Raw genomic sequence first — 27,636 nt, 5'->3', positions numbered from 1 at the left:
GAAGGAATTCAAAGAGTTACTTTTCAAGCTGAATCGAGGACGCACGATAAGAATTCAAGAATGTGAAATTTTTTTCCTAAAGGTTCTGCAGCCTCTCGAGGATAAATATAGACGTCTCCGTACCTATCGGCCTCATATCAATCAAGCCACCTTGTGGCGTACATATCTCAGGCCCTCGACCTCATAATCAGTATCAAATGTTTTCTCACAATATAGGCCCTTGGCCTTACTCAGTCAAAATCCTCACAAGCCACTCGGACAGTAGTAAAACATGTTTTTCAGCCCAAAAATATCATTTAAAAGATCATGTAAGTGTTTAAAACAGAGTAAACATGGCTGAATACGAAAATAGTGAAATATAACATGACTGAGTTCAAGTATAAAGTCAAAACAGTGAGGAAATACCAGTAAAAATCCCTGAAGGGTTCAAATAGTTGGCACAAGGCCCAAATATAGCATTTAGCGCAAATAATGATGATAACAAATAGATTTCAGTCCAATACGTGGTAAAATCATCAGTCGGAACGGACCAAGTCACAATCCCCAATAGTGCACGACCTCACGCTCGTCATCAAGCGAGTGAACTCAGCTCAATATAGCACTACGATGTGCAATCTGGGGTTTCAAACCCTCAGAACATCATTTACAATCATTACTCACCTCGAATCGGTCAAATATCTAGCTCGCGATGCCTTTGCCCCTCGAATCGGCCTCCACTCGCATCGAATCTATCCAAAATCAGAAAGAGGACATCAAAGTAGGCTAAGGGAACGAAGCCCAAGTGAAAATAATCAATTTACAACATAAATCCCGAAATTACCAAAACCCGACCCCCGGGCCCACGTCTCGGAATTCAATAATTTTCACATCAATGGATTCCTTATCTCCCCACAAGTTCATACATATCAAAAACATCAAAATCCATCCACAAATGACCCTTCAAATCCTAAATTTTAGTTCTCCAATTTCAAGCCCTAGTTCTTCGATATTTGGCTTAATTTCCATGATTATTTAGGTGGAATTCACATTAGAATCGAGTTTTAAGTTCAAGAATCTTACCTCCAAGTGATTCCCCTTGAATCCCTCTTCAATCCCCTTCAAAAAGCTCCAAAAACGACCAACAATGGAGGAAACAAACCCAAAAATCGCGGATAAGACGAGTACTTAAACATTCTATCCAAGCCTAAATTTCCTTCTTTGCGAACGCGGTCAAAGCCTCGCGTTTGCGAAGCACAAAAATTCCGTTGACCAAAATTCTTCTTCGTGAACACGACCCCACCATCGCGAACGCGATGCCTCAGCTTTACCAACCTACGCGAACGCGACCAAGCCTCTCGCGAACGCGATGCTTACTAATCCGGCCCTTCGCGAACGCGGAACTCCCCTTCACGAACGCGAAGGCCAAACCTGATGCCTCTTTTCCCGACCCTTCGTGAACGCGAAGACCAAAATATCTGCAACAGCTGAAACCATTTTCTGCAATTGTTCTTAACTTAAAATGATCTGTTCAACCCTCCGAAACTCACCCGAGGCCCCCCAGGACCTCAACCAAAGGCACAAACATATCCCAATACCTTATCCAAACTTTTTCCAATCTTCAAAACACCTCAAACAACATCAAATCAACCAAAACACATCGGATTCAAGCCTAACTTTATTAAATCTTCCGAATTCTGCTTTTGATCAAAAATCCAACCAAACCACGTCCGAATGACCTGAAATTTTGCACCTACATCCCAAATGACACAACGGAACTACTGTAACTCTCAGAATTCCATTTTGACCCCTATATCAAAACCTCGCCTACCAACCGAAAATCGCTAAAATATTGACTTCGCCAATTCAAGCCTAAATCTACTATGAACCTCCAAAATTCATTCCGATCACAGCTAACCGAACCATCGGAACTCACATTCGAGCCCTCTAACACATAAGTCAACATCCGGTTGACTTTTCCAACTTAAACTTCCTTAAAAGAGACTAATGTCTCAAACCTTGCCAAAATCATTCCGGATTCGATTCGACCAACCCGATACCACATAACACGGATAACAAAGCATAAAGAAGAATAAATGGGGACAACAGAGTGGTAACTCATGAGACGACTGGCCGAGTCGTCACATTTTGACTCGCCAATTTGGGCAGAGTCAGTTTTGACTTGTAAATTCGAGCAAGGTCTAATTCTGGCTTGCCAACTTGGGCGGAGTCAGTTTTGACTTGTAAATTCGAGCGAGGTCGAATTCTGACTTGCCAACTTGGGTGGAGTCAGTTTTGACTTGTAAATTCGATCGAGGTTGAATTCTGACTTGTAGATTCGAGCGAGGTCGAATTTTGCCTTCGCTTGGCGATGGTCGGGATTCGCATTGGTGTGAATTCAAACGAGGCCGAATTGTGACCCGTGATGAGTTCGAGCGAGGTCGAACGTTGACTTATTAATTCGAACAAGGTCGAATTTTACTCTCGCTTGGCGATGGCCGGGGGCCGCATGAGGGTGAATTCGAACGAGGTCGAATTGTGACCCGTGATGAGTTCGAGCGAGGTCGAACATTGACTTATTAATTCAAACAAGGTCGAATTTTACTTTCGTTTAGCGATGGTCGGGGGCCGCATGGGTGTGAATAAGAGTGGAAAATGGGCGGGTCAGGTCGGATATAGTTCGGGTCAAAATGGGTAATGAAAAAACGGATCAATTATTCGGCCCGACCCATATTTAATACGGATAAAAATGGGTTAACCAACGGATAATATGGGTAACTATATTATCTATGAATTTTTTCATATGATCACTTTTAGGAGAATTCTTAGTCTCCCTAACTTGAGGTACCCTCAATTTGAGGCTTTACAAATGTAAAAGTTAGACCCATTGGTTATCCATTTTTTAAATGGATAATATGGTTCTTATCCATATTTGACCCATTTTTAAAAAGTTCATTATCCAACCCATTTTAGTAGATAATATGGGTGGTTAACTATTTTCTTTTAACCATTTTGCCACCCTTAGGTGTGAATTCGAACGAGGTCGAATTGTGACCCGTGATGAGTTCCAACAAGGTCGAACCATGACTTGTTAACTCGAACGAGGTCGAATTCTAACTTTCTCTCGGCGATGTGCGGGCTCGGTGGAGCGGTAAGGATGTTGCATGTGGCCTTGCTTTTATTGTAGGATATTACTCGTTGTTGCATCGTTCATGCATGCATCGGGGTGAGTCCCAGTTTATCTAATATTGCTTTCATTGGAGAATATCATGCGTTGTTGTATAGTTTATGTATGCGTTGGGGTGAGTCCCAATTTATCTAATCTTGCTTTCATTGCTCGGCCTGGAGAGACCGTTGACGGGACGGGCAATGAAATTATTGCTTGGGGCTCGATTGATTTGAACGAAATTCGGACATAACTCGTAGTATTTAGTCGGCCGAATTGGCATAGCATCGCCATGGCGAGCATATGGGCAAGCTTTCCGTGCTCATATTCTGCATATATTAGGGAGATTGTACGTTCCATGGGCTCATCGCTCAGTCCCAAGTTATGGAGATTGTTTCTTAATGATGTCAGCTTGTTCTGAGCCGTTTGTCCGTTATTTGTAATACGAAAAAGAGTCAAAAATATCCCTTTATTATTGAATATTATTTATATTTACCCTCCGTTATACTATTTGGTTTGATTTGTCCCTACCGTCTTACTATTAAACATATTTACCCCTCAATTTAACGGAGGGACACGTGGCAGTCTTCTAAGCATATTTAACCCCCAACCCATTACCCATATTGATTACCTAATACCCATAGCCTTAAACCCGACCCAGTCCAAGACCTAAATAACTAAACCCTCCTCTCTTTCTCTATATTTCGTCTCCGTCACCATGGAAGCTCCTTCCTCCATGACAATAAGAATGTTGAAATGGTTACGCTTTGTCCCAAATAACTAACACCGAGTAATCATTTTATGGTTACAAATAGCACCAAAGAACATGAGCTAAAATTGTAAAGTTGTGAGCAGTTCTTGCTTTTTCCCCTTCAATTTTCACCTTAATTCAGTAGATAATCGTTAGGTAAACACAAATAGCATATAATATCAGATTTTTCGAACTCCAAACAGCCGGAACAGTGTCGAATTTCAGAGTCAAAGGCCCGCCATGGACGAAGAAGCTTGAAGCTTCGAAATGGAATTTTTGAGCCAAGATCTCATACGTTCAGCTATAGATTCTTCTTCCTCAATCCAATTTTCAACAGTGTATTAACAATTCAAGTTTAATAACTAACAATAATATCAGTAGAATAATTCAATATTTCGACCATTATTTTTTCAACTTGCGATAACTTAACACCTCAATTGATGAATTAGTGCCATTTTTCCCTCCTTCTATATATGTATTACAAAAATCACAAAACTATAGTTAAATTTAAATAAGAACTCAATTACTATTATAAATTTTTTTGTGGTTGTAGTAGAATATTTGACCGATCAATAATTACTCCATATTAATTTAATTCGCTATATCATATTATCATCATACTATATTATAAGTATGAAGCCCAAAGTTAAAGGTTGAAAGACGAATATGGCCTTGTAATGCCGACGGACATTTATGCCCTTAAATAAATATATTGTTTCTTCACACACCACTATGCAGATTAACCTAGCTTCTCTTTGTTATGCTCAAAATAGAATATGACTTATCTCTCGTGTGGACTAAATCCATCTGAATGGTCTTCTTCATTAATATATTTAATGATGCATTTAAAAGAAAATAAATCTTTCATGTAGTCATGTAGATGTATATTATAGGGAGGTATTAGGACAGGCGGATAGCTTATGGCTGATGACCGGACATTTTCTTCTCTTCCTTTCGAGTTCTTTTCTCTCAAATCTAGATCTGTGTGATAGTATTGGAATCACAAGAGACATTCCCACTCGATCTCCTTATACTAGGTGATCTCTATTGATTCATTCAAGAAAAGAAAGTTATGACTATCCAATATTAGCTAAGCGGGCGGATATATGTGACAGTAGGAGTACCAGATTTCCTACTTTTGTATCATATTTATATGTATAACCAACCATATATCCAATGGTCGGAGGATAAGAGAGTCTAGGCATGAGCACATTTAACAATGCTCGGTGTTGTATATTCTAATGAGTATAGATCTTCTATTGCTCATTATCTATTGCACATTTGGTGTATGTTTGTGTTTGTTTTTTTTTTCTGAAGTTTTTAAAATATTTTTGTTTGGACTCAAATTGAAACATGCATGAGTAGTGGATGAGCAAGACATTCGTAGCCTCCAAAGAATCTCCAATTAAAGTCAACAACCATCAATTTTTTCAAAATATCCCGATCAAATATTTCGAGTAATTAAGTGTTGAGTAGGTAATTATTCCTCCTCAATGAGTGAAGTTCCTCTCAAAAGTGACTGAGGAATTGTTTTCTCATGGATGGGATATTAAGCTTTATATACTTGAATAGTGAGGTATGAGTACTATTATGAATGTTGACTAAACATTATAGTAGCATTTATGCAACATATTCTCTTTCCATGAAACATTTTGAAGAAGCCAAATATCCATGGTTACGGGTCAAAAGCGTTCTTCTATTTTCTTTAGTAGATAAGAGATTTCCAGTTTATGTGAATAGTCAGCTTGATTTTGGAGGCGTTAAATGTATTAATGTAGTATGCTACTTTTGTAAAGTTATACCTTTTTTCCATCAATCCATTTTCATCTACCAAAAAAAAACTTTCCGCGGAACTTTCAGATTATAGAATTGTTGAATTTTGGCTAATAAATTTGGTTTGTAAATATTAGTTGTTCAGTAGGAGGCTGCACCTCAAAAGAAAAGTATTCTAATCGATGTGGTGGTTTGGAAAGTGCTTCAAGGATATTATTCATCCCAGAATTAATTACTCATGTATTAGAAAATTAATTACTCATGTATTATTATCTGTTGGGGTAATTGGAGATAAGTGGTAGAAAAAATGTTGATTCAGTTCATGAAATGGGAGAAGGAGGTAAGGAAATTAAAGAAAGTATTTCACAAGCTTATGTTTCTGATCTTACATCATTTTCTCTTCATGTGTTTATTCGAGTCTGGTCATGCAGCTAGTTTAATATTGAGAGGTTCTGAGACTGAAGTTGTTCTTTTAACCATGAGGACAAATTGTTCATTGCAAGTGATTTACCTAAAATCATTCGCTACGAAACGATTGTTCAGTTTTAAATAATCTCTTTCTTTTTTTATAGGAAAAAACTCTTTATGGAGATAAGGGTTGAGGGGAGGAGGAAATTAAGGCCCATATCCGTCCTTAATTAGTTTTTAAAAATCTCCCAAAATGTATCTTGGCATTTACTTTTTGAAAATTAATATGCTAATTATGATGCCTATTTTAACTTGCAAGCAGCTAGAACAAAACACATGACCTTCCATACGTATATTCTCACCTTCTATCTTCACGTAACAACCAACATATGACTCGCAAAATGGAAAAATATAAGATTCATACAGGCTTTATTCAGGCCAATCAAGTGTCACTTATTTCATTTTAAAGTGTTATCGTTTATTATTTGGAATGAGTATTAGATTAATCATTTGCTACTTAAACTTAAATTGGTGTTGTAATTTTTCTAAAAAGTTACTTGAATTACTCCCATCACAAAACTGATATTAATTCTGTCTCTTTCGTACTTAAAGTTATTTTATATTATTAAGTAATATAATCATACTTAATGCTAGCTCAAGATGCTTGTCTTTTCAATAATGAAAAAGAAAAAACTTGTAGTGTGTCTGTAGCGTATTAGATTACAGAGAGGTATATTTATATTATAGATATATTTGGTGTTTGAATATATACTTCATAACTATTAAAGGATAAATCACAATGACGAATGAAGAAAGTTCGAAAAATATTGTTTATCTATCACTTTGACCTTGTATTTTTTCTCATTCAGGATTTGTATTACTCCTTTTTTTTTTAGACTTTGTATATTAAAGAATACACGATGCAATCCAGAAACTAGTATAAACCATAAACATGAAAGGATTCGCGCCAAAGGGATATCAGCGTTCAGCCCAATTACCTTTTTGCCCCTTCCCAGTTCTCTCTCTAAAACCACCTCAATTGATGAATTGCCGCCAATTTTTCCACACTCGCTAGAAATTTTGCTCCGCTTCACCTTTCCCTGAGAAAATTTTGCTCCTGCATTTTACACTCTTTGCTACTTAACCTACGCACTATATTCGCTGCTAGTGGAGGCGTTGTTTGCACGCGATCGAGGTGCGCACTCACAATTACGTTTATCTATTCTCTATTTACATTTTCAAATGTATTAATTAGTATTCTACAGCAAAATTAATTTTCTTATATACGTAGCTTAATTTTTTTTTTTGAAAATCGGATAGCATAGTTGAACTTTAATTTGATGTGAGAAGATAATAACGAGCAGTCGCAGATAAGATCATCTATGCCTGAATTATCAGAAGAGGAAGAGTCTAATGTAAGTAATTCCACGCTTGCTCGGATTTCAATAGCCTATTGTTAATTTTATTTATTTATAGTGAAAATTGTTTAGCTGAAAGTAGAATTTAAGGCATTTTTGCTCGTATTTATCAATTGAGACGTAATTTATTACATTTTAAAGACAAATTTATGATCAGAGTTTTGAATGCGTGTATGTGTGTGTGTTTTGAGTCCATAACCTATTTATTTGTGAAAATTGTTTAGAAGAAAGCAGAATTGAAATGCATTTTTGCTCTTAGTTATCAGTTGAGGCGTAATTTGATAGGTTTTAAAGACAAATTTGTGATCCGAGTTATGAATTTGTGTTTTGTGTGTGTTGTTGTTGTTGTGGATAAGGTACTAGGAGAAGCCAATTAAATTACTTGTCAACCAGCTGATTAGTAGATATAAAATTCTAGTTTACAAAGCAGACTTTTGATTTGTTCTAATATGTAAAACTTGTATGATATATGCTAATTTAATTTCCGAGCAATTTCAGCCCTTTGGATGCTCCAATTTTATGTTGATAAACAAAACAAAGCATTTAAATGCTGATTGGAACATAGCACAAAAATGATAAATTGCACTTGCATAGCATATTACAGTGAATATAAATACATTATGGAAGTGGTAAGAGTGTAGCTAGTGGTATGTGGATTAGGCGCATGTCAAGAATTTGAAACCTGCTTAAGATAAAAGCCCAATATTTAAGTGGAAGTAGCCCCATATTTCCATGGAGTTTCAAATCATGCGGTGGCTAGAGCTAGCCCACGGTATTTCTCAGTTATTAAAAAAAAACAGGAACTTTCCAATTTATGTGAAACTCGTTTCTTTTTAGTTTGTTCCACAAAAACGACACATTTCTATAAACAATTTAACTTTAAACTTTCTATTTTTTCCTTAACGTCATTGATTTTATAGCCTCAAAAATATCATGGCTGATTTAAGACCACAAGTTCCGAAGGTTTTCTTTCTTTCTTTCTTAAACTCCTGTCCGGTCAAACAGGTTCACATAAAATGAAGTAGAGGGAGTAGCATATTTCAGTGAGAACTTTGTTGTTTATTGATTTCAAATGATTTTCTTAATGGATATGAATTAATTTTTCCTCTACCACTCATGTGGAGAGTTGAAACTCCTTGTGTTCTCTATCCATTCAATTTCAAGACTTTGAATGTGTGTTAATGTTTTTTTAATGTTCAAAATAATCATGCCTTTTATTTGGAGCAGAAGTAATTGTGTTTCTATACTCATAGGCAAAACGTGTTTTACCTCACTTTTTGAAGCTTTACTATAGAAACTCCTCTAGACGTATATAAATTTTGCTGGTTACGGCTTATAATGCAGGTTTATATGGCATGTATTATGCAAGGACACAGGTGAGCTCCTTGATATTGACGACTTTATTAGAATGTCCATAGTTACTTTAGGACCTTCTTGAATGAATGGTTTAAGGGAGACAAAAAATGATACTAACGATATGTGCCATCTTCACATGTTATATATGTCTTGAAAAGCAGGATTCAATCTGACAATTTAACCAGCGTCATTGATATTTGATTACAATAAAGAGGGTAAAACAATTATAACAGGAAAAGGAAAATCTTTGATCTTGAACTTGATTGTAAAAAAAAGACAAAAAGCAAACTACCTAAAGGATGGAGAAATAAAAAAGAAATGCTAGCAAGAGCGAATGCTGAATTAATTAATTTTTAAAAAATGCTGACTTAATTAGTGTCTAACAGTCCTATTCTTTAAGGATTGGAGTTTCCTATTATGATGCCAGTACACGCCAACTCCATGTACTAGAAATCTGGGAAGATGGGAGTCATGACTTTTCCTTGGTTGATATGGGTATGAACTCTTCGCTTTCCCTTGGTTGATTTGTTAGCAGCTAATTTATGTGCTCGTTGCATTTCTGTCTCTCTTTTCATGAAAGTTAAGTTAGTTAACATGATGTACTGAACTTGTTGCATTGATAAATTGCTTTCTGAACTGCTTTGACGAATTTCTTTAGTTTCACATTCTTGAGGAAGAAGTAGTTTAAGCATCCATAAAACTCCTCTTAAGCAAGCTTAGCTTCTTCTTTTATGCGTTCTGTATGATGTTTGCTGAAAGTGAGAGTTCTGTTCAGTTAAATATCAGGCTAAACCAGGAACAATCTATACAAGTACTAAAAGTGAGGAATCTTTCTTGGGTGCCTTACAGAGAAGTGGTATGTTCTCAGTTTATTATTGGCATGTTGATCTTTCTGCTTGTGGAAGCATTATCTACTCTGTGATGTGACACAGATGGTACAAGTGACGCTCCTTCTGTAAAGCTTGTTAAAAGTTCGCTATTCAGCCATGAGCAAGCATGGCACAGGTTTGACGAAGAATACTGCTATTACTTATATTTTCTTTATTTCCTATTCTATTGGTTTACTTGTCCAAGATGAATATAGTTCTGGCAAGGGAAGTCCTAGGTGCATCAAAAGCTGTAGTTATCTGTTAATGATATGGGATTAGGATGTCATTGTAAATGTATATTCCTAGCGACCATAACCACCAGATGACACAAAATATTTAAATGCTCCATGCAGTTGTAATTAATGGATTAATCTGTTTCTCAGTGTTCTTTCTGAATAGTTTTACTACAGAGCTGTTTTTGGGACACAGATTGATGTACCTTCAAGTCACTGGGATGGATGATGGTTTGAACATAAAAGAGAGAACTGCTTTTGTGAGTAAAACTTTTACTGCCTCGATTCAGTATGCATCTTTATATTCTCTGAAATCTGAATGCGTGTTTATTCTAGTTGACGCAAGAACTGTTTTTACAGTAGGTGCTATTTTTTTGCTTTATGCCAAATATGGGGCTTTTTAGTTGTCAGCTTGGTTTAAGAACTTCCTGAGACGAAAAAATTTCCTCTACAATCATAGCAATTACAACTAAGAATAGTATTTAATAATATGCTCTAGGTGAATGGTCAGGGGATGTAACTTCTCCACTTTTTAGCTAAGTGGGGACACGATTTGATTGAGACTTTCTTGGAAGGGGAGTGCTGAAGCTCATCGTAACTCATTATACTTTTGAAAAGAGGTGCATTGTAGCACATTCACAATGGTATTTCAGATCCATGTTTGACAAGAGTATCGACGAAAGTATGATATTATCTTGAATGATTAAGAGCAAGAAAGAATGAGAAAACACAGTAATTTCTAGCTTATTTTATTTTTATTTGTTAGTTTTGGTATCAGAGTAGTATGTTTTATTTTGTCAAAGAATACACAATTTATAGGAGAAAAAAAAATCAATAAAAAAGGAAATAATCCCCTGATTCCAGACAAAGGGGTATTTCTAATCTAATCTAATCCAATCCCTAAGAATCTGAAACTTTCCTAACTTAGATGATATGATTTGATCCTATATGATTAGATAATACAAATTAACTTATCTAATTTGATTTGATCACATAATCATAATCAGATATTACAAATCAACACTCCCCTTCAAGTTGGCATGCAGATATCTGACATGCCTAACTTGCTTACAAGACTTTCAAATCTTGGTTTACATAAACACTCAGTAAAAATATCTGCATGTCTGCTGATCTCTTGGCACAAATGGCAAGCACACGCTTCCTTCTTCGAGCTTCTCCTTGATGAAATGCCTATCCACCTCAATATGTTTTTTTCTATCATGTTGAGCTGGATTGTGGGTAATGCTTATGGCAGCTTTATTGTCACAATATAGCTTCATTGGTAAAGTTATAGGTCTTCTAAGTTCCTCCATCATTTTCTTAAGCCAAATCATCTCACGGATTCCATGAGCCATAGCTTCGCTTCGTGCACAACACTTTGTTTTTACTTCTCCATGTCACAAGATTTCCCCAAATAAATTTACAATACCCAGAAATAGACCTTCTGTCAATACAAGATCCTGCCCAATGTGCATCTGTGTATGCCTCAATGGTCCTTTTATCACTTTCCTTGAACAACAATCCTTTTCTCGGTGAGCTTTTCAAGTACCTCAAAATTTGATACACAGCCTCCTGATGTTCTTTTTGAGAAGAACGCATACCGACTAACCAAGCTTACCGCAAAAGCTATGTCAGGTCGAGTGTGCGATAGGTAGATAAGTTTTCCTACCAATCTCTAATATTGACCTTTGTCAATCGGATCTCCTTCTTTATTCCCGAGCTTTATGTTAGGTCAAGAGGAGTTTTTGCTGGTCGGTACCCGCTCATCCCTATTTCTTTCAACAAATCCAGCACATATTTTCTTTGAGATACCATTATTCCCTCCTTCGATGGAGCCATTTCCATGCCAAGAAAATACCTCAAGTGTCCCAAGTCTTTGATTTCGAATTTTGATGCTAACTGATCCTTTAGATTCTTCATCTCAATTGAGTTGTCTCCCGTAAGTATAATGTCATCTACATACACTATAAGGATTGTTATTTTTCCTTGTAGTGAATGCCGAATGAACATTGTGTGATCTGCTTGTCCTTGCAAGTAACCCAACCCTTTAACAAATTGAGTAAATTTTCAAACCAAGCTCGAGGAGATTGCTTTAGACCATAGAGAGACCTTTTAAGTCTATATACCTGTGTCCCAAATTGGTTTTCAAAGCCCGGTGGAGGATCCATGTAGACCTCCTCTTCAAGTTTTCCATTGAGGAATGCATTCTTTACATCTAACTGTTGAAGGGGCCAATCAAGATTAGCAGCAATAGTAAGAAGGACTCTAATAGAATTCAGTTTGGCTACTGGAGCAAATGTTTCAAGGTAGTCGATGTCGTAGGTTTGAGTAAACCCTTTAGCTACAAGACGCGCCGTATATCTTTCCAGTGACCCATTACTTGAATTTGATGGTGAAAACCCACTTACAACCCACTGTTTTCTTTCCTCGTGGTAGATCCATGATTTCCCAAGTTTCATTTTGTTCTAGGGCTTTCATCTCCTCTAGAATTGCCTCCCTCCATTCAAGAACATTTAAAGACCTGCACATTCTTTGGTATCTCCAAAACAGTTAATTGAGAAAGAAGAGTTGAATAGGGAGGGGACAATTTTTTATATGACACAAAGTTTGACATGGGGTGTTTAGTGACGTTTCTCACACCTTTTCTTTTAGCTATAGGAAGATCAAGACCTGAAGGAACAAGCGATGTATCAGAAACAGACTCCTTGGAGGTACTACCTGGAATCTCATTACTTGGAATTTCATTTTGGTCTTGTTGAGTGGATGACTGACCATGTTGAGAGTTTTCGGTCTCTTTTCCAAGATTCTGGTTTCTTCTTGTGTAAACGCGCAACTCTTTTGTTTGTTCACCGTTTTTGTTGTTAATCAGATCATGCTTTGATTTTACAGGTTCAGAATCATAGCCTTTATTATCTATAGCATTTTTATTCCTTATCTTTCCTAGATCATTATCATATATTTAGCTCAACCATGTTTATCAGGTAACTCTGCTCTTTTTTATTTTGACTCATTCCCTCATTATTGCAAAACAAATCTTCTACTGCAAACTTCTCCCCGTGAAGATGAGTGCCAAAAAAAGGTTAGGATTCAAAAAAAGTAACATCCATAGTAGCCACAATCTTTTTGTATTTGGATCATAACACTTATACCCTTTCTGATTTGGAGCATAGCCTATAAAAACACACTTTCTTACACGAGGTTCTAGTTTGCTGCTATTATGATCATGGTTGTGAATAAAAGCACTACACCTAAGCACTTTTAATGGAAAATCAGTAGTTAGCCTAGATATAGTAAATTTCTCTTTGAATAGACTAAAGGGAGTTCTAAAACTAAGAGCTTTAGATGACATCCTATTTATCAAATAGGTGGCAGTCAAAAGAGCTTCTCCCCATAAATATTGTGGAGCTCTACTAGTAAACAATAAGGCTCTAGTTACTTCCAATAAATGTCTATTCTTTCTTTTGGCAACCCCATTTTGTTGGGGTGTATCAGGGCATGAACTTTGATAGATTATACCTTTATTTTGAAATTTTTTCCCTAATTGCTCATTAAAGAACTCCCGGCCATTGTCGCTCCTAAAAATCTGAATTTTCTCTTGAAATTGTGTTTCAATCATAGCATAAAAAATCTCGAACACATTTTTTTACCTCTGTTTTATCTTTTAAAAGATAAACCAAGTGTAGCCTAGTGTGATCATCAATAAAACTCACAAACCATCGTTTTTCACTATTTGTCAAAATCCTAGATGGTCCCCAAACATCACTATGGATAAGCTTAAATGGTTTTGGGGCATGATAATTATGAGAAGGAAAAATAGAACGTCGATGTTTTGCCATTTCACATAATTCACACTGAAAAATAGAAGGGCTCTTATTCATGAACAATTGAGGTAACAAAAACTTTAAATAACAAAAACTAGGATGACCAAGCCTATAATGCCAAAACATAACTGTCACGCCCCGAACCATGGTCTGGGCGTAACACGGCACTCGGTGCCTGACTGCATGTGACCGAGCGAACCAACTGCATGGCTGGATCAACATGTGGTATGACTATGAGCTAGAGGTAAATATAAAACATGATTCTACTAAAGAGTCTGACTGAAATGTCATAGATGCGGAAAATACTGAAAGGTCTGCAAGTATAAACAAGTAGCCGACAAGGCTAACACATGAGGCCTGCTAATATCTGACTGACTGGGTTATAGTCTACGAAGCCTCTAAAGAATACTGAAAATGCTAACTGTTTACCGGGACAAGGTCCCCGGTATACCTTATTAACTGAAATACTATAATGACTAAAACAAAATAGAGATAAGGCCCCGAAAGACTGGGGCTCACCAATAGCTGATACGAGATGTCCTAGCAAGCAAAATCGTCAACCTGAAAATCGTTACCTGCATCGCGCGATGCAGGCCCCGGGCAAAAGGGACGTCAGTACATTTGAATTGTACTGGTATGTAAAATAGCTGAAAAAAAGAACTGTAAATACTGAAACTGAAACTGAACTGCTAGCTGATAAACTGATAAACTGATAAACTGATAACTGAACAAGGAAGTAAGGATATGAATACTCCCTCTTCTGAATGATGAACAACCTGTTTATCTGATAAACTACGGCCCCAGGCCAAATATATATATATATATGTGTGTGTGTGCACAAGCTACGGCCTCAGGCCCAAGTATACGTATACATAACTACGGCCTCAGGCCCAAAAATGCGTAAAGCATAAACTACGGCCTCAGGCCCAAATACAGGTGTTCAACATTCAAGAATTTAAAATCAGGAACTGAGAATCATACTGCAGTACATGATACTGAAATAATGAGCCATACTGAGTTACATGATACTGGAATAATGATTACGATTAGACTGAGATGAGTATTCATAAGAAATTGCTTTGTCATAACTGAAACTCATAGAATATCGAATGATTATGAGACTATGTCATCTAGAGAATAGAAGTTATACTACTATTCAGGGAACTAAGGCATAGTTACTTTCTGAGGAAACTGGTAATGGTCATAATGAATAGGACGTAGGGAGAATCATAGACATTCCCAAACGTAAAGAGTTAGCCTTACATACCTTAACTTCCTGCCCTTGAGCGTAATACAACGTTTGTCAACCCTTTCAACTTTAATCTATAGCAATACAAGTCAAAGGGATTCCATATTAGTTATGGTGCTCATGTTTTGGTCACTTAAGCATTTTATCAAACACTTGGTGAAAATAAAGCTTCATAGTCCTTATTAATGGTGTCTCTCCACCCATCAACTCATTCTCTTGTTCCTAGATAAATTCTAAAGTCTCAAATATATCAACATTATTTTTCATCACCCATAAGGTAAACAACACCCTTAACCAATAATCAACACTCAACACGCCAACCCGATAATCGTTCATGCTTTTCTATCAAACCCATCAACTCATATCTCATGAACTAAGGTTTATAATCATTAAACCAATGTTAGAATCAATTAGAGGGTGAAGACATTACCCTTTTGAAGTTCAAACCCCTTTGAATTCGAGTTGTAGGCTTCCTTCTCTCAACAATGATGTCCCAATCGAATATCTAATGATATGGAGGGTTTACCCATGTTAATAAGATGTTGGGAAATTGAAATTAAGTTAGAATCACCATTAGAATTTACCTTGGGTGGTGGAGGGACCCTTAAGGAGTTAGGTTTTTGAGAGTTTTACTTTCTAGAGCAAGTTTTCTTGTTTTGGGACTGTGGGGGACGAAATAGGGCTAAAAAAACGACTTCCCAAGTCGTCCACCGCGTCCCGGTTGGCGCGACTGCGGTACCGACCGCGGTAAATCGTTGGGACACTGCCTCACCACCGCGGTCGCGGTAAAAACGCGGCAGGACCGCGGTGGTTGCACACCATTCTGTAAAACGGGCATAACTCTTTGCACAGAGCTCCGTTTGGGCTCCACAATATATCGTTGGAAAGCTATTTTAGAGGTCTACAACTTTCATGCTTTGAGTTTTTCCCAATTCCTTACACACTTTCACTAAACCCTGCTGGAAGACAGACCTTCTGCAAAACTTTGTCGATTTTGTCAAATCTTATGCACCTCACTTTCCATCTTGATTTTGAAACAACTATTTTCACCCATAATCATCCCGATGGGACTTCACATGTTCAAAATATATCCTTACTACTCCTTTAGCTCATTCATACCTAAGCCGAATTTACGGGGTGTTACAATAACCTTATTCTCAATAAAAACTGAGTTCAAACAAATAGAATTTTTGTTTATTGAATTGTATCCATCCTCCGGGCTCTTTAGCACTGCCAATCATCCTCCCCGAAACCTTGTTCTGAAATTCACAAGAAAATGAGTGAAATATTGCACGACAATTGAGCGATTTGGTTAATTTGGCAACAGACACAAGATTGCAGGTCAAATTTGGTACATGAATGACATCAAAGAGAGCCAAGGAAGGAGTAAGTTTGATAGTTACCTTTCCAACAATTGCTGAAAAAGATCCATTAGCAATTCGAACCTTTTTGTTCCCTGCACAAGGTGAGTAAGTAGAGAATAAATGGGGATTTCCTGTCATATGGTCACTAGCTCCTGAATCGATGATCCAAAAGTTCACACCATTTGAGTTAGCACTCAGATAAATAGACGGTGCAATACCTGATTGGGTAAAAGAATAAGAAGGCTTGGAAGGACTAGGTTTACTGTTTTGGAGTTGATTCTGAAGAAGCTTGTGCAAGAGATCTAATTGCTCCTTAGTGGATGGAGACACCTCTGGAGAAGATTGTTACCCCTGCTCTTCACTGATTGTTTGGAATGCATGGCTGCCACGGTTGTCAACTCCCTTTTTCTTCCAGTTAGGAGGCTTCCCATGAATTTTCCAACATGTTTCGCGAGTGTGGCAGTGCTTTTTACAGAAATCACACCAAGATTTCTTCTTCTTGTCATCATCTCCTTTTGCAACCACCAGTGCTGTAGAATCTATTGCTTTTAAATTCAGATTAGGATCTAATTTTAACATGACATTCCTTCTGATTTCTTCTCTTCTTATTTCTGAGAAAGACTCACGCAAAGATGGGAAAGGTTTTTTTCCAAGAATTCGAGATCTTACTTCATCAAATTCTCGGTTTAATCCTGCTAGAAATAGATAAACTCTCTCATTTTCTTTTTTTTTCATTGCTTTCACACTATCTGCCGGACACTGCCACTCATCATTGTAGCATTGATCTAACTCTTGCCATAATGAAACCATTTCATTGTAATAGATGGTCACTTCTCTCTCTCCCTTTGTAGCCTTCCAAAGCTTAATTTTTAATTCAAAAATTTGAGAAGCATTTTCAACATCCGAATTGGTTCTTTAACAGCCTCCCATACATCCCTAGCGGTGGGCAAAAATAAATATGACTTACCTATTACTGGTTCCATAGAGTTTAGAAGCCACACGATCACTAATGAGTTCTCAGACCTCCAGGCCTTCATTTTTTGGAAAGCTTCAGGTTTTCTGATTTCACCGGTCAAGTGCCCAAGTTTTCCTCTGCGATCAATTGCTAACCGGAAAAATTGTGGCCACTCCAGATAATTTTTTCCATTCAACCTATGAGACGTTAGTTGAAAGGATAAATGAGATGAATCACTGCTTTGATTCTTGGTTGTCTCGAGTAGGACCGCGCTAACATAACTCTCGGCTTTTGTTGTTGCCATTGGGATTCTTTGCCCAGTAAAGGCTGTTTTAGCCATGAACAGAAGGAAAAGAAAAAGGTTGAAAGAGGCTACTGCTCTGATACCATATTAGTTATGGTATGAGAATAGTATGTTTTATTCTGTCAAAGAATACACAATTTTAGGAGAAAACAAAGCAATAAAAAAGGAAATAATCCCTTGATTCCAGACAAAGGGATATTTCTAATCTAATCTAATCCCTAAAAATCTGAAACTTTCCTAACTTGGCTAATATGATTTGATCCTATATAATCAGATAATACAAATTAACATATCTGATTTGAGAAGTATACATGCCCTGAAAAGAGAAGTAAAAAGAGAAGGCAACTCGTGAAGGATACTTGAATATAAAGCAGGATGATCATATGGGCTTTCCAGAGCCATGCCATCATTTGCATATTACAACTTTCTTATAAGTTTTAACTAGTTTGAAGGTTCTTTACCATAATAAAATAACATTGAAGACAAACGAAGATACCTGAAAGAATGCTTACCGGGAAACATCTTTATCTTCAGCACATGCTTGGGTTTCCTGCTATGTGATTAAAAATGTGAGCAATCGTCTCTTCTTTGACGGTACAGTTGTATTTGTTTGAGTGTCATCGATATGTGGATTAAAACGACATGGGTTCATTGAATGGTAAATTATGAAAAGTCTGTTGACTATCGGGATTGCTAAATCACTTGTCAGGTCTAACATATTTCAATTTTTTCAAATTATTGATTTTACATTCATGTAAGAACCTGGTAAACAAATCTCGCAATTTACTCATATGCGCTCGTCAAGCTAGTATTACTAGACATACTTCCATTTACTTTTTGCTGAGCTGATAGAACTTCATAACATAATCTGTAGCTATTGGCTCCATGCTGAGGAATTGTACCATTTGAAAATATTTGGTTGGAACTGTGTTGTGGATAAGGTTTTATGAAGAACAGTCGACATACTTAGTTTTAGTCCAAAACTCCATGCACTAATCTTGTCTTACTACATATTTTTATCTCCGCCAACTTCTGATGATTAAATACTTAACAACTCCAAAAATACTTGGTGCATGTACAAAGTGATTTTCTTTCTTATTTTTAACGCAATAAAACAATTTCTTGAAAAAAAAAGTTTATTTCCTGTATAATGTGGAATATCATTTCTACAAATGTTGAATGCAGTTAGAAGTTGCACTAAGCATTAACTAGAAGTAGTAAATTATATTGTGAACTGATATTTAGGAAAAAAGAATATCACGAAGCGCAAAGTTAAATTTGATATTGACACTTGACTTCTTTCGGACTTTAGCCGACTTTAGCCTTGTGAGATAAACCTAGTGTTCTATTGGTTTCATCTTGGCAATTTTCTATGCCTATGACAAATAGACTTCACCAATATCCTTCATCTTAGAGTATTGCTATTGAAAATTCTTAGTTTCCAAGATCATCCCCAAATCATTGCTTTCAATTACAAAATCATCATGCCTTGGTGATTTCTTCTATCTGTCCAAGCCTTGGTGGATAGAGTTACCTGTGGGAGGTAGCATGTGTACATTGGAATTAATCGAGGTGCGTGCAAGCTAGCCGGGACACCACAGTTATAAGAAAAAAGAGTACAAAATCATCAATATACAAGGTTAACATACATGCTTTGCTTAGGTAGCATTTGCTCTTCTTCTTCAACTGCAAATCACCGTTAGTTGTTCAATTTCATGGTTGGAAACTCAAGTTTTAGATCTAGGGATTGTCAGGTTTGCAAGTGTTTAGGACATGGTTTTTCTAGTGAAATATCTTTTACCTTAGCTAGGTATAGATCTTTATCAAAAAAATTTAGTTAGGCCTAAAATATGCGAGCAAATAATGGATAATGGTTCAATTTCTTACTTTATTCCTGTTGTTTGGTTTCTTAGAAGGTCGTATTTCTGTAAATTAGTTTAAAATTTTGCTCTCTCTGAAGTAAACTATTAAACTAATAAGAGCTGTATCGTAAACAATTGCAGCTAAGTTCTATGATGGATGTCAGCAGTGATGTTCAAATTCGTGCAAGTGGGGGCCTTTTAGCTGTGCTGGAGAATGAGCGGATCATAGACACCCTTGAACTAAATGAAAGTGGGAGTGCATCAATTGCAATTGATTGCATCTGTGAAATTTCGCTGTATCCTCTAAGCTTGATTTTCCTGAAATGGATTAACCTTCTTGTATTCATTTCTCTCATTCATATTTCTATGTTTTGCATTGGGGATGAAATTTGTGCAATGATGTGTGCCTTGACTATCACATCAAGTGACAAATTTCTGAAAGTTGATTCAGCTGCTCATGAAGCATTACAAATATTCCAAATAGACAAGCATCCTAGCCATATGGGGATAGGCAGATCAAAAGAAGGGTCAGTTACAAACTACTCTCTATGTTTAATCAACCATGGAAGTTTTGACTAATCACTTTTTAAATGTAGGTTCTCTGTATTTGGGATGATGAATAAGGTTTGAGGAGGGTGGCTGGTTTTAAAAGCTGTGGCCATTTGCTGTTGGTGGTTTTTAAGCAGTTACGGAAATATTGGGCTAATATTTGTTTACTTTTTTCAGTGTGTAACTCCAATGGGTAGACGTCTCTTGAGGTAAGTTTTGTTTGAAATAGTTTGATGCGGTTTTTGCAAAGATAAAATGTACTTGATGCCTTCTGGTCTAATAGTTCATCTTTCATCAGGAGCTGGTTTCTGAGGCCTATATTGGATCTAGATAACCTGAATCGGCGTCTTGACACTGTATCCTTAAGTTTTTTGACAGATGGGCTTGACCATTATAGTTTCTGTCTTTCTGCAACTGAAAATGTTTTTTGCATCAAGTCAGGCACTGAATAAATGACGGTTATCCTTCTATGTGGGAGTGCTCTCAAAACTTGAAACACCATAACCATGAAACATTATGACTTCTTATGCAACTGATTTATATTCATAACACACCTGCAAAGGAATTTTTCCTGTGACTTCTGAAGATATCGTTCTTCCTGTCTGCTGAAGAAATTTCAGTCTCTTTATGCGAAACGCTGAAATCTGTAAAAGATATTTCCCGCATACTCAAGGTTCATATTTCCCGTGTTATGTTCTCTTCCATATACTTACGCAGTCATTCTTCAGTTTTGGTCATTTTGTTTTCTCTTGTAGTGTCACCCAAGAAACAGTCACTTAAAATAGCTTTAAATGATGTAATTCGTAACCTGGATGAAACCATGAAGTGCCTTCTACAATTTGTTCAAAGTTTAAAACTATTTTCTTGGTCCAAATGTACAAAAAAGATCAAACCATACCAAAATCTATTACTCCCTCTGTCTCATTCTATGTGGCGGTGTTTAATTGGGCACGGAGTTTAAGAATGAAAGAAAGACCTTTGAAACTTGTGCTCGAAAAAAAAGCCATAGACACTTGCGTGGCACTGTGGCTATAAATTGTCTCATTTAGGGTAAAATGAGAAGTTCAAAGCTAAATTATTTTTAAATACAGAAATATACCATTCTTTTTGGAACAGACTAAAAAAGAAAGTTTGCCACATAAAATGTGACTGAGGGAGCTTTTGGGTGCATAAAATGTCTATAAGATGCATTTTTCACATGGCTCATGTTGAATATAAAGCTGGTTGTCTGTTTGATACAGGTTCTACTCTCTCTTCATCAGTTTTAGTTCTCTTCTCTTCTTATTTGTTATTTTTACCTTCCCTTGCTTCCACAGAAATTTAACTCTCCAAGTTCTATATCTACAAGTGCAGACTGGGCTGCTTTTCTGAAGGTAGATATGTACACTGCCTCTGTCTCTTTACTGGCCCATTCAATCCTCAGATATCTGTACCCGAGGCATTTTGCTCTAGCTTATATTTTATCAAGATTGCTATTTTAAATATTTGAAGTTTATATTTACGTGCCATTTGAGCTGTTCAGAAACAAATTTCGATGTATGCTGGGTCATGGCAGTGCATTGTGTAGCACTTTTTGGATGTTAACCTAAAAAAAGACTTCCATTTTTCTTTTTTTTGATTAGACAAGATAAAGTATTGAATGTTTGTTACTCTTCATTAGTATGCTTTACTGAATTTGACAATTACTTTCTTGCTAAGCATTTTGTCACCAGCTATTTTACATTTTCTAGTTTATACAATTTCAATTTGTCCTCAAACTTGAAACTTGCACAAGAAATGTAATTCGGTTTTCAGTTTACCCTTTAGCCGAAAAACTTTTTGCAAACTTTTTGCTGCTAAATCTAGATTATGCGTGCTTTATTAGTCCCATTTGTACTTTATCCAAATTTGACTATTCAATTTCATGTAGAGTGTTTGTGCTCTCCTGCATATCAGCAAAATATTCGAAGTAGGCATTTCTGGATCTCTGTACGAGGAATTGAAGTATTTGGGCTTGGATATTATTGAGAGGGTATCAAATTAATATTTAAACTTCACCATGATTACATGTGTCACAGTAGTTTCTCTAATTTACAATCATCCTTATCCACATACTCGGGCTCTCTTTTTGCAGGCTGATTTTCACATTTCAGTCGATCTAGCCTATGTCTATGAATTGGTTAGTATTGTTATTAGTGTAACATTAGTTCCACATTGTAGGTCTCTCAGACATGGACTTGATTACATTGGAACCGATTTACGGTAGAAGTTTGAAAACTATGTAGAATATCTTTTGCTTTGGTCATCCGAAATCGTCAACACGATTCTTTCAAGGAATAGCCAAAAAGATAAACAACAATTGCTTTTCTTCGAGAAAATTTCCACAATAGTCCCGGTTCAGGCCTAACTGTCAAGGTATTGTCCATTAGCCCAGCCTTTGGGGCCTCACTGTTTTGTCCCCTTGGGCTTTAACCCAAAAGACGCCTCGATAGTTGAATTTTAAATTTGCTCTTTTATGGCCCATCATTTTTCCCTCTCATTCCGATGTGAGATCTGCCTAAGACAAGCTTCTTAGCAAACTCTTTTTTCAGTTCAACTGTTGGTGGTTAATGGGTTGTTACACTCAAGCTGCCAGTTGGGACTTAACATTCCTTGTCGAGGCTTCCCCTACCACCATACTACGGAAGTATCGGCTCAAATACCACCTTGTCACGGCTCAAACCCAACTTTTAGAATATTGTCTAGTTTGACCCAGCCTTAAGCGCATCATGGTTTTGTCCTTTGGGTTAAGCCCAAAAAAGTGTCTCTATAGTTGAATCTTTAACTCTCCCTTTTATAGCCCATAAATTTCCCCTCCCATTTTGACATGGGATTGCCTGAGACAAGCTTCACTACAAAATGCTTTTCTAGTGTAATCGCCAGCGGTTCCCACTGTTAACCCCCCCCCCCCCCCCCGCAGCATTCGTACCAAGGTTTGCCCCGTACTAGGAGATGTTTTGGCTCTGATATCACATGTCACAGCCTAATCCAACTAATTCCTGATATCGCCTAATATTTCCCCTAACTTTTCCCTCCCAGTCCAATATGGAATTTTCCCAAGGCAAAGTCGTAAATCCCCCTTCCTTCAAGTTCAACCACCAATGGTACGCGTGTTATTACTATGGATCTACACGTGTATGAATCTACATACATATACACTTGATATTGCAACATGCCTCCTCAAGCTCAAAGTGAGAAAATCTGCTTGAGGTTGCTTACTTTGAAGACATAGAAAGTTGATGCCGAAATATCATTGGATCAGTGCACACTCACCCAAAAGAAATCCACTGCCTGAAATCTTTCTCAGAAAGTTGTTGTAATTGCACAACAGAAGAAAGTGCTTCTTGCGCTACACATGAAAAGGAATCTATTTTAGGCACTGAAAAGCAATACGATGTTGCAAATCTCTAGAGCATTATCAATGTAACTTGAAACTTGAATTGGCAGAACAATGCCAAGAAATTCAAGATTTATTGAAGGGCACCCGTTGCATAAAAAGTAGTAGCGCCAATCGTCAAATACATGAACAATGCTTGAATGATCCTAGAGATAGGAGTAGCGTCTATGCGTGTTATCTGGAGATAAGGGCATTGCTTCTCTGAGAGAGCTTCATTGGGCACCAAAAGGAAGAACAAAGCAAGAAAACTTTGGCTCGACGGGCAGCACACATTGGCTAGTACAACTCACCGATTGAGTTTCTACCAAGATTGTAAAGGTTTTGATACCATGTTAAGAAAATAGACCTTGAGCGCAACTCAACCTCAGAACCTAACTCATGAGATGAGAATTGCTCACGACCAAATAAGGATACAAACAACCGATCTCTCAACTAATGTGGGACACTTAACATTCTCCACTTGAGTTTGAGGGAGCATGTTAGAATATTAAGTGAATATTTGTCTAGATTCATACATGTCTAGATTCATTGTACGTAAAAGATGAAAATCTTATAAAATATTTTATATCAATCTGATTTGAGTACAATGAATCTAGATGTGTATGAATCTAGACATTCTAATAGGTACCTTGGCAGTTTGGTTTAGGCCGTTACAGGTGGTATTTGAGCCAGTATGTCACGGTGTTGGGGAAATTCTCAGCAATGTCTCTGAGGCCCTAAGGGGGTAAGTGTAACAGCCCACGGGCCGCTGGTGGTTGAACTTGAAAAGAAGTTCACTGTGAAATTTCTCTTAGGTAAATCCCACATCAGAATGGGAGAGGAAAGTTAAGGATCATAGTAGTGAGATCAAGAATTCAATTGTCGAGGCATCTTTTGGGCTAAGCCCAAAGGGACAAAACCGCGAGGCCCCGAAGGTTGGACTAAAGTAGACAATACCTTGGCAGTTGGTCTTGGGCAGTTACAACAACTTTAACCTCTGTAGTCCCCTGCCCAAGAATACCTCTAGGTTCTGGTTTTAGGTAACTAGATCTGACTACACATGTATCCTGGAAACTTCTTCAGTCAGCGACTGGAGCTTGGTCTGTCAAGCCAAAATTGTCTGTTAACTTGTAAGACTTACTTTACTAGTAGGTGTATCATTGTCTAGGCATGTCCATATGCAGATCATTCACTCATAGTCCTCGTTTCTGCCTTGACGATATGTCTGTTTTCTTGTGGGTATACTAGTAGCAGTACCCATTAGTATACCAGCAAGCATTTTTTTTCACAAATTGTGTGTGCCTTGCACTGTGCAGGTAATTGGTGTGACTGATGTTGATAGAAGTAAAGAGAAGGGTTATGAGACAATAGTAAAAGAAGGTTTTTGTGATGAGGTAGGACATACAGCTTGCAGTAACTTGTGGGTTTATTATCTTCCCTGCATTGGTTTTGGCATCTTCTTTCTTTATGGTTTTATGAGTGTAATCTTGTTTGTCTAGTTGGATGAGCTGAGGCAGATATATGAGGGATTGCCAGAATTTCTGGAGGAGGTTCTCTGACTTCTGATTTTTCTCGATGAAACCACTTACAATTGAAGTTAAGCCTGCAGGCTATTGAATTTGATATTAGCAGTACTTTGCAGGTTTCGGCCGTGGAACTTGCACGACTTCCTCACATGTGTAGAGACAAGGAGATCCCTTCTATCATTTACATACATCAGATAGGTCTGTTCACCCTTTCATGTTGTCATGATTATAATAGCTTTGGAGCTATTACCTTATCAAAAAAAAAAAATAAAGCTTTGGAGCTACCTAGGTGTTCAGCTTTTATACTGATAACTGCTGATGCCCATTTGGATCCTGGGAATGCTTCCTTTTTCAGATAGTAGTCTTTGTATGTCAGGGTGGATCTAACTTCTGAATCCCTTTTCCTTTTATCGGAACTTGTCCTTTCCTTGAGAATTTCTCCAGCTTACTTTAATTGAGGCAGTTTAATATAACACAAAATTTTGAGCTTTTAACAGGAAAATAAGCACTCAATGTACAAGAGCAAAGTCTATTTCTTTTCTCAACCATACTTAAGTAATCAGAATAAAAGTGAAAGATGGATCTCAAAGTTGATTACCTATGAATGTGTGGAAAGGTAGATGACATTTTAAGGTAGCATATCATCTTCAGGATAAGCCAGACGTTTAATGTAACAACGTAGTAACAGGGTCTTATTGCTGACTGTTGACTAGGGATGTATTCATTCTGTACCCAATGATCTTTAATACTTGGCTGTCTTGGCTGTATCTGAAAGAAGTCTCTTGACCTGATAACTTTTGCATTCTTAATGACCAGATATGGACTAGAATATTAATCGTTCTAACTGCAAATCATTTATAAAATTTCCCCCTTCCATCTCCTTGTAAAAAGTTCATGTAGTTCTACCTGGTTGAATTCATCCCTTCATATGTATCTTCTACATAAGCAACACTGATTAAATGCATATTTCTGGTCTGCCCATTATGACTGTAGTTTTTGAGAAGAAGACAAGGCTTCTTGTATTTCTGTGTATATTTACATCTCATGAGCAAGGAATTTATACAAAGCTCCTAATGCTAATTAAGGAAATAAAATAAATCTATACAATCAATCCAGCTATCAAATCAAATCAAATAAAAACAGAATAAAATCATATCTCCTAATATAATCAAATCTCCTGAAATCATGCTAATCAACACTCCTAAATCAAGTCTCCTTGAATCATGCTAATCAACAGTCCCCCTCAAGTTGGTGCAAAGATGTCGCACATGCCCAACTTGCAACTCAAAGTATGGAAAGTTCGCTTGTTGAGACCTTTGGTAAACACATTAGCTAGCTGTTTTTCCGATGGCACATGAAACAAACTCAAGACACCAGTTGTAACTTTTTCTTTGATGAAGTGTCGATCAATTTCCACATGCTTTGTTCGGTCATGCTAGACACGATTATGAGCTATACTGATGGCAGCTTTATTGTCATAGTACAAGGAAAGTTTTCCTTTTTCATACAGTCAAAATTCCTGTAGTAGCTTTTGTAGCTAAAGCAGTTCGCAAACACCCTGGGCCATAGCTCTATATTCTGCCTCCGCACTTGATCTAGCAACTACACTTGGCTTCTTGCTTCTCCAAGTAACCAAGTTTCCTTCTACGAGCGTGTACAGTAACCGGATGTTGATCTTCTGTCATCTAGAGATCCAACCCAATCCGCGTCTGTAAAGGCTTCTATTTGGAGGTGATCATGTTTGGAGAAAAGTAGACCTTTCTCTGGAGCAGACTTCAGATACCGCAAAATGAGAAAGACAACTTGCATATGAGGATATCGGGGATCATGCATGAACTGACTCACCAGGCTAACTGAGTAGGCTATGTCTGGTATAGTGTGGGAGAGATAAATGAGTCTTCCAACCAGCCTCTGATATCTCTCCTTATCAACTGATTCTCCAACTCCGCTTTGTAACTTGTGATTGCTTTCAATGAGCGATTCTGCGGGTCTGTAACTTGTCATACCGATTTCTTTCAAAAGATCCAGAATATACTTCCTTTGAGAAATAAAGATTCCTCTTTTGGATCTAGCAACCTCAATTCCCAAGAAGTACTGCAATTTTCCCAGATCTTTGATCTCAAATTTATGTGCCAACAACTTTTTCAATCGAGGCATTTCCTCTTTGTCATCTCCTGTCATTACTATGTCATCAACATAAACTATGAGAAGAGTGAGTTTACCCGTTTGATGTCTTATGAAAAGGGTGCGATCAGTATTGCTCTGTTGGTAACCGAAGGAGATCATTACTTTGCGTAATCTGTCAAACCAAGCTATGGGGGATTGCTTCAGTCCGTATAAGGCTTTCTTCAATTTGCATACCTTTCCTTGACTCTGTGCAGTATCAAATTTAGGAGGAATCTCTATATATACCTCTTCTTCTAACTCTCCATGAAGAAATGCATTCTTCACATCAAACTGTTGCAAGTCCCAATTAAGATTAGTTTACAAAATAAAAGAATTCTAATAGTGTTCATCTTAGCAACAGTGGCAAATGTCTCCTGATAATCCACTCCATAAGTTTGAGTGAATCCCTTAGCCACCAATCTTGCTTTGAATCTTTCAATTGAGCTATCAGCTTTGTGCTTCACAGTAAAGACCCATTTGCAGCCAACCAACTTCT

General features: G+C 37.2%; 1 protein-coding gene across 22 annotated transcripts in view; it reads left to right on the top strand.

Moving 5' to 3' along the window:
- The first annotated feature begins 6,845 nt into the window (after positions 1-6,845).
- Positions 6,846-27,636, top strand: part of LOC107802701 (DNA mismatch repair protein MSH5-like) — a 38,370-nt gene continuing 17,579 nt past the window's right edge. For 14 of the 22 annotated variants that reach the window (XR_012710116.1, XR_012710121.1, XR_012710110.1 and 11 more), the window contains exons 1-19: positions 6,846-7,269; positions 7,395-7,489; positions 8,837-8,868; positions 9,249-9,343; positions 9,624-9,704; positions 9,781-9,853; positions 10,147-10,210; positions 19,647-19,801; positions 19,931-20,032; positions 20,102-20,129; positions 20,232-20,263; positions 20,353-20,410; positions 20,641-20,727; positions 21,371-21,427; positions 21,964-22,065; positions 22,168-22,212; positions 24,765-24,842; positions 24,948-24,998; positions 25,091-25,172. Coding sequence is in view for 14 of the 22 variants with exons in the window: in XM_016626241.2 (XP_016481727.2) it covers positions 7,457-7,489; positions 8,837-8,868; positions 9,249-9,343; positions 9,624-9,704; positions 9,781-9,853; positions 10,147-10,210; positions 19,647-19,801; positions 19,931-20,032; positions 20,102-20,129; positions 20,232-20,263; positions 20,353-20,410; positions 20,641-20,727; positions 21,371-21,427; positions 21,964-22,065; positions 22,168-22,212; positions 24,765-24,842; positions 24,948-24,998; positions 25,091-25,172 (1,255 nt within the window). In the remaining 8 variants the exon portion in view is untranslated. Of the gene's footprint in view, positions 7,270-7,394; positions 7,490-8,836; positions 8,869-9,234; positions 9,344-9,623; positions 10,211-12,602; positions 12,662-19,646; positions 19,802-19,930; positions 20,033-20,101; positions 20,130-20,231; positions 20,264-20,352; positions 20,411-20,640; positions 20,728-21,370; positions 21,428-21,963; positions 22,066-22,167; positions 22,213-24,764; positions 24,843-24,947; positions 24,999-25,090; positions 25,173-27,636 lie in introns of those variants that run through there. The other 8 variants (XM_075254361.1, XM_075254356.1, XM_075254370.1 and 5 more) reach the window with 8 other exon arrangements.

The sequence above is a fragment of the Nicotiana tabacum genome, chromosome 1 (assembly GCF_000715075.1).
Source record: "Nicotiana tabacum cultivar K326 chromosome 1, ASM71507v2, whole genome shotgun sequence".
NCBI lineage: Eukaryota > Viridiplantae > Streptophyta > Magnoliopsida > Solanales > Solanaceae > Nicotiana > Nicotiana tabacum.
The sequence above is the reverse complement of the archived record's forward strand: the minus strand, read 5'-3'. Positions and strand labels throughout refer to the sequence as shown.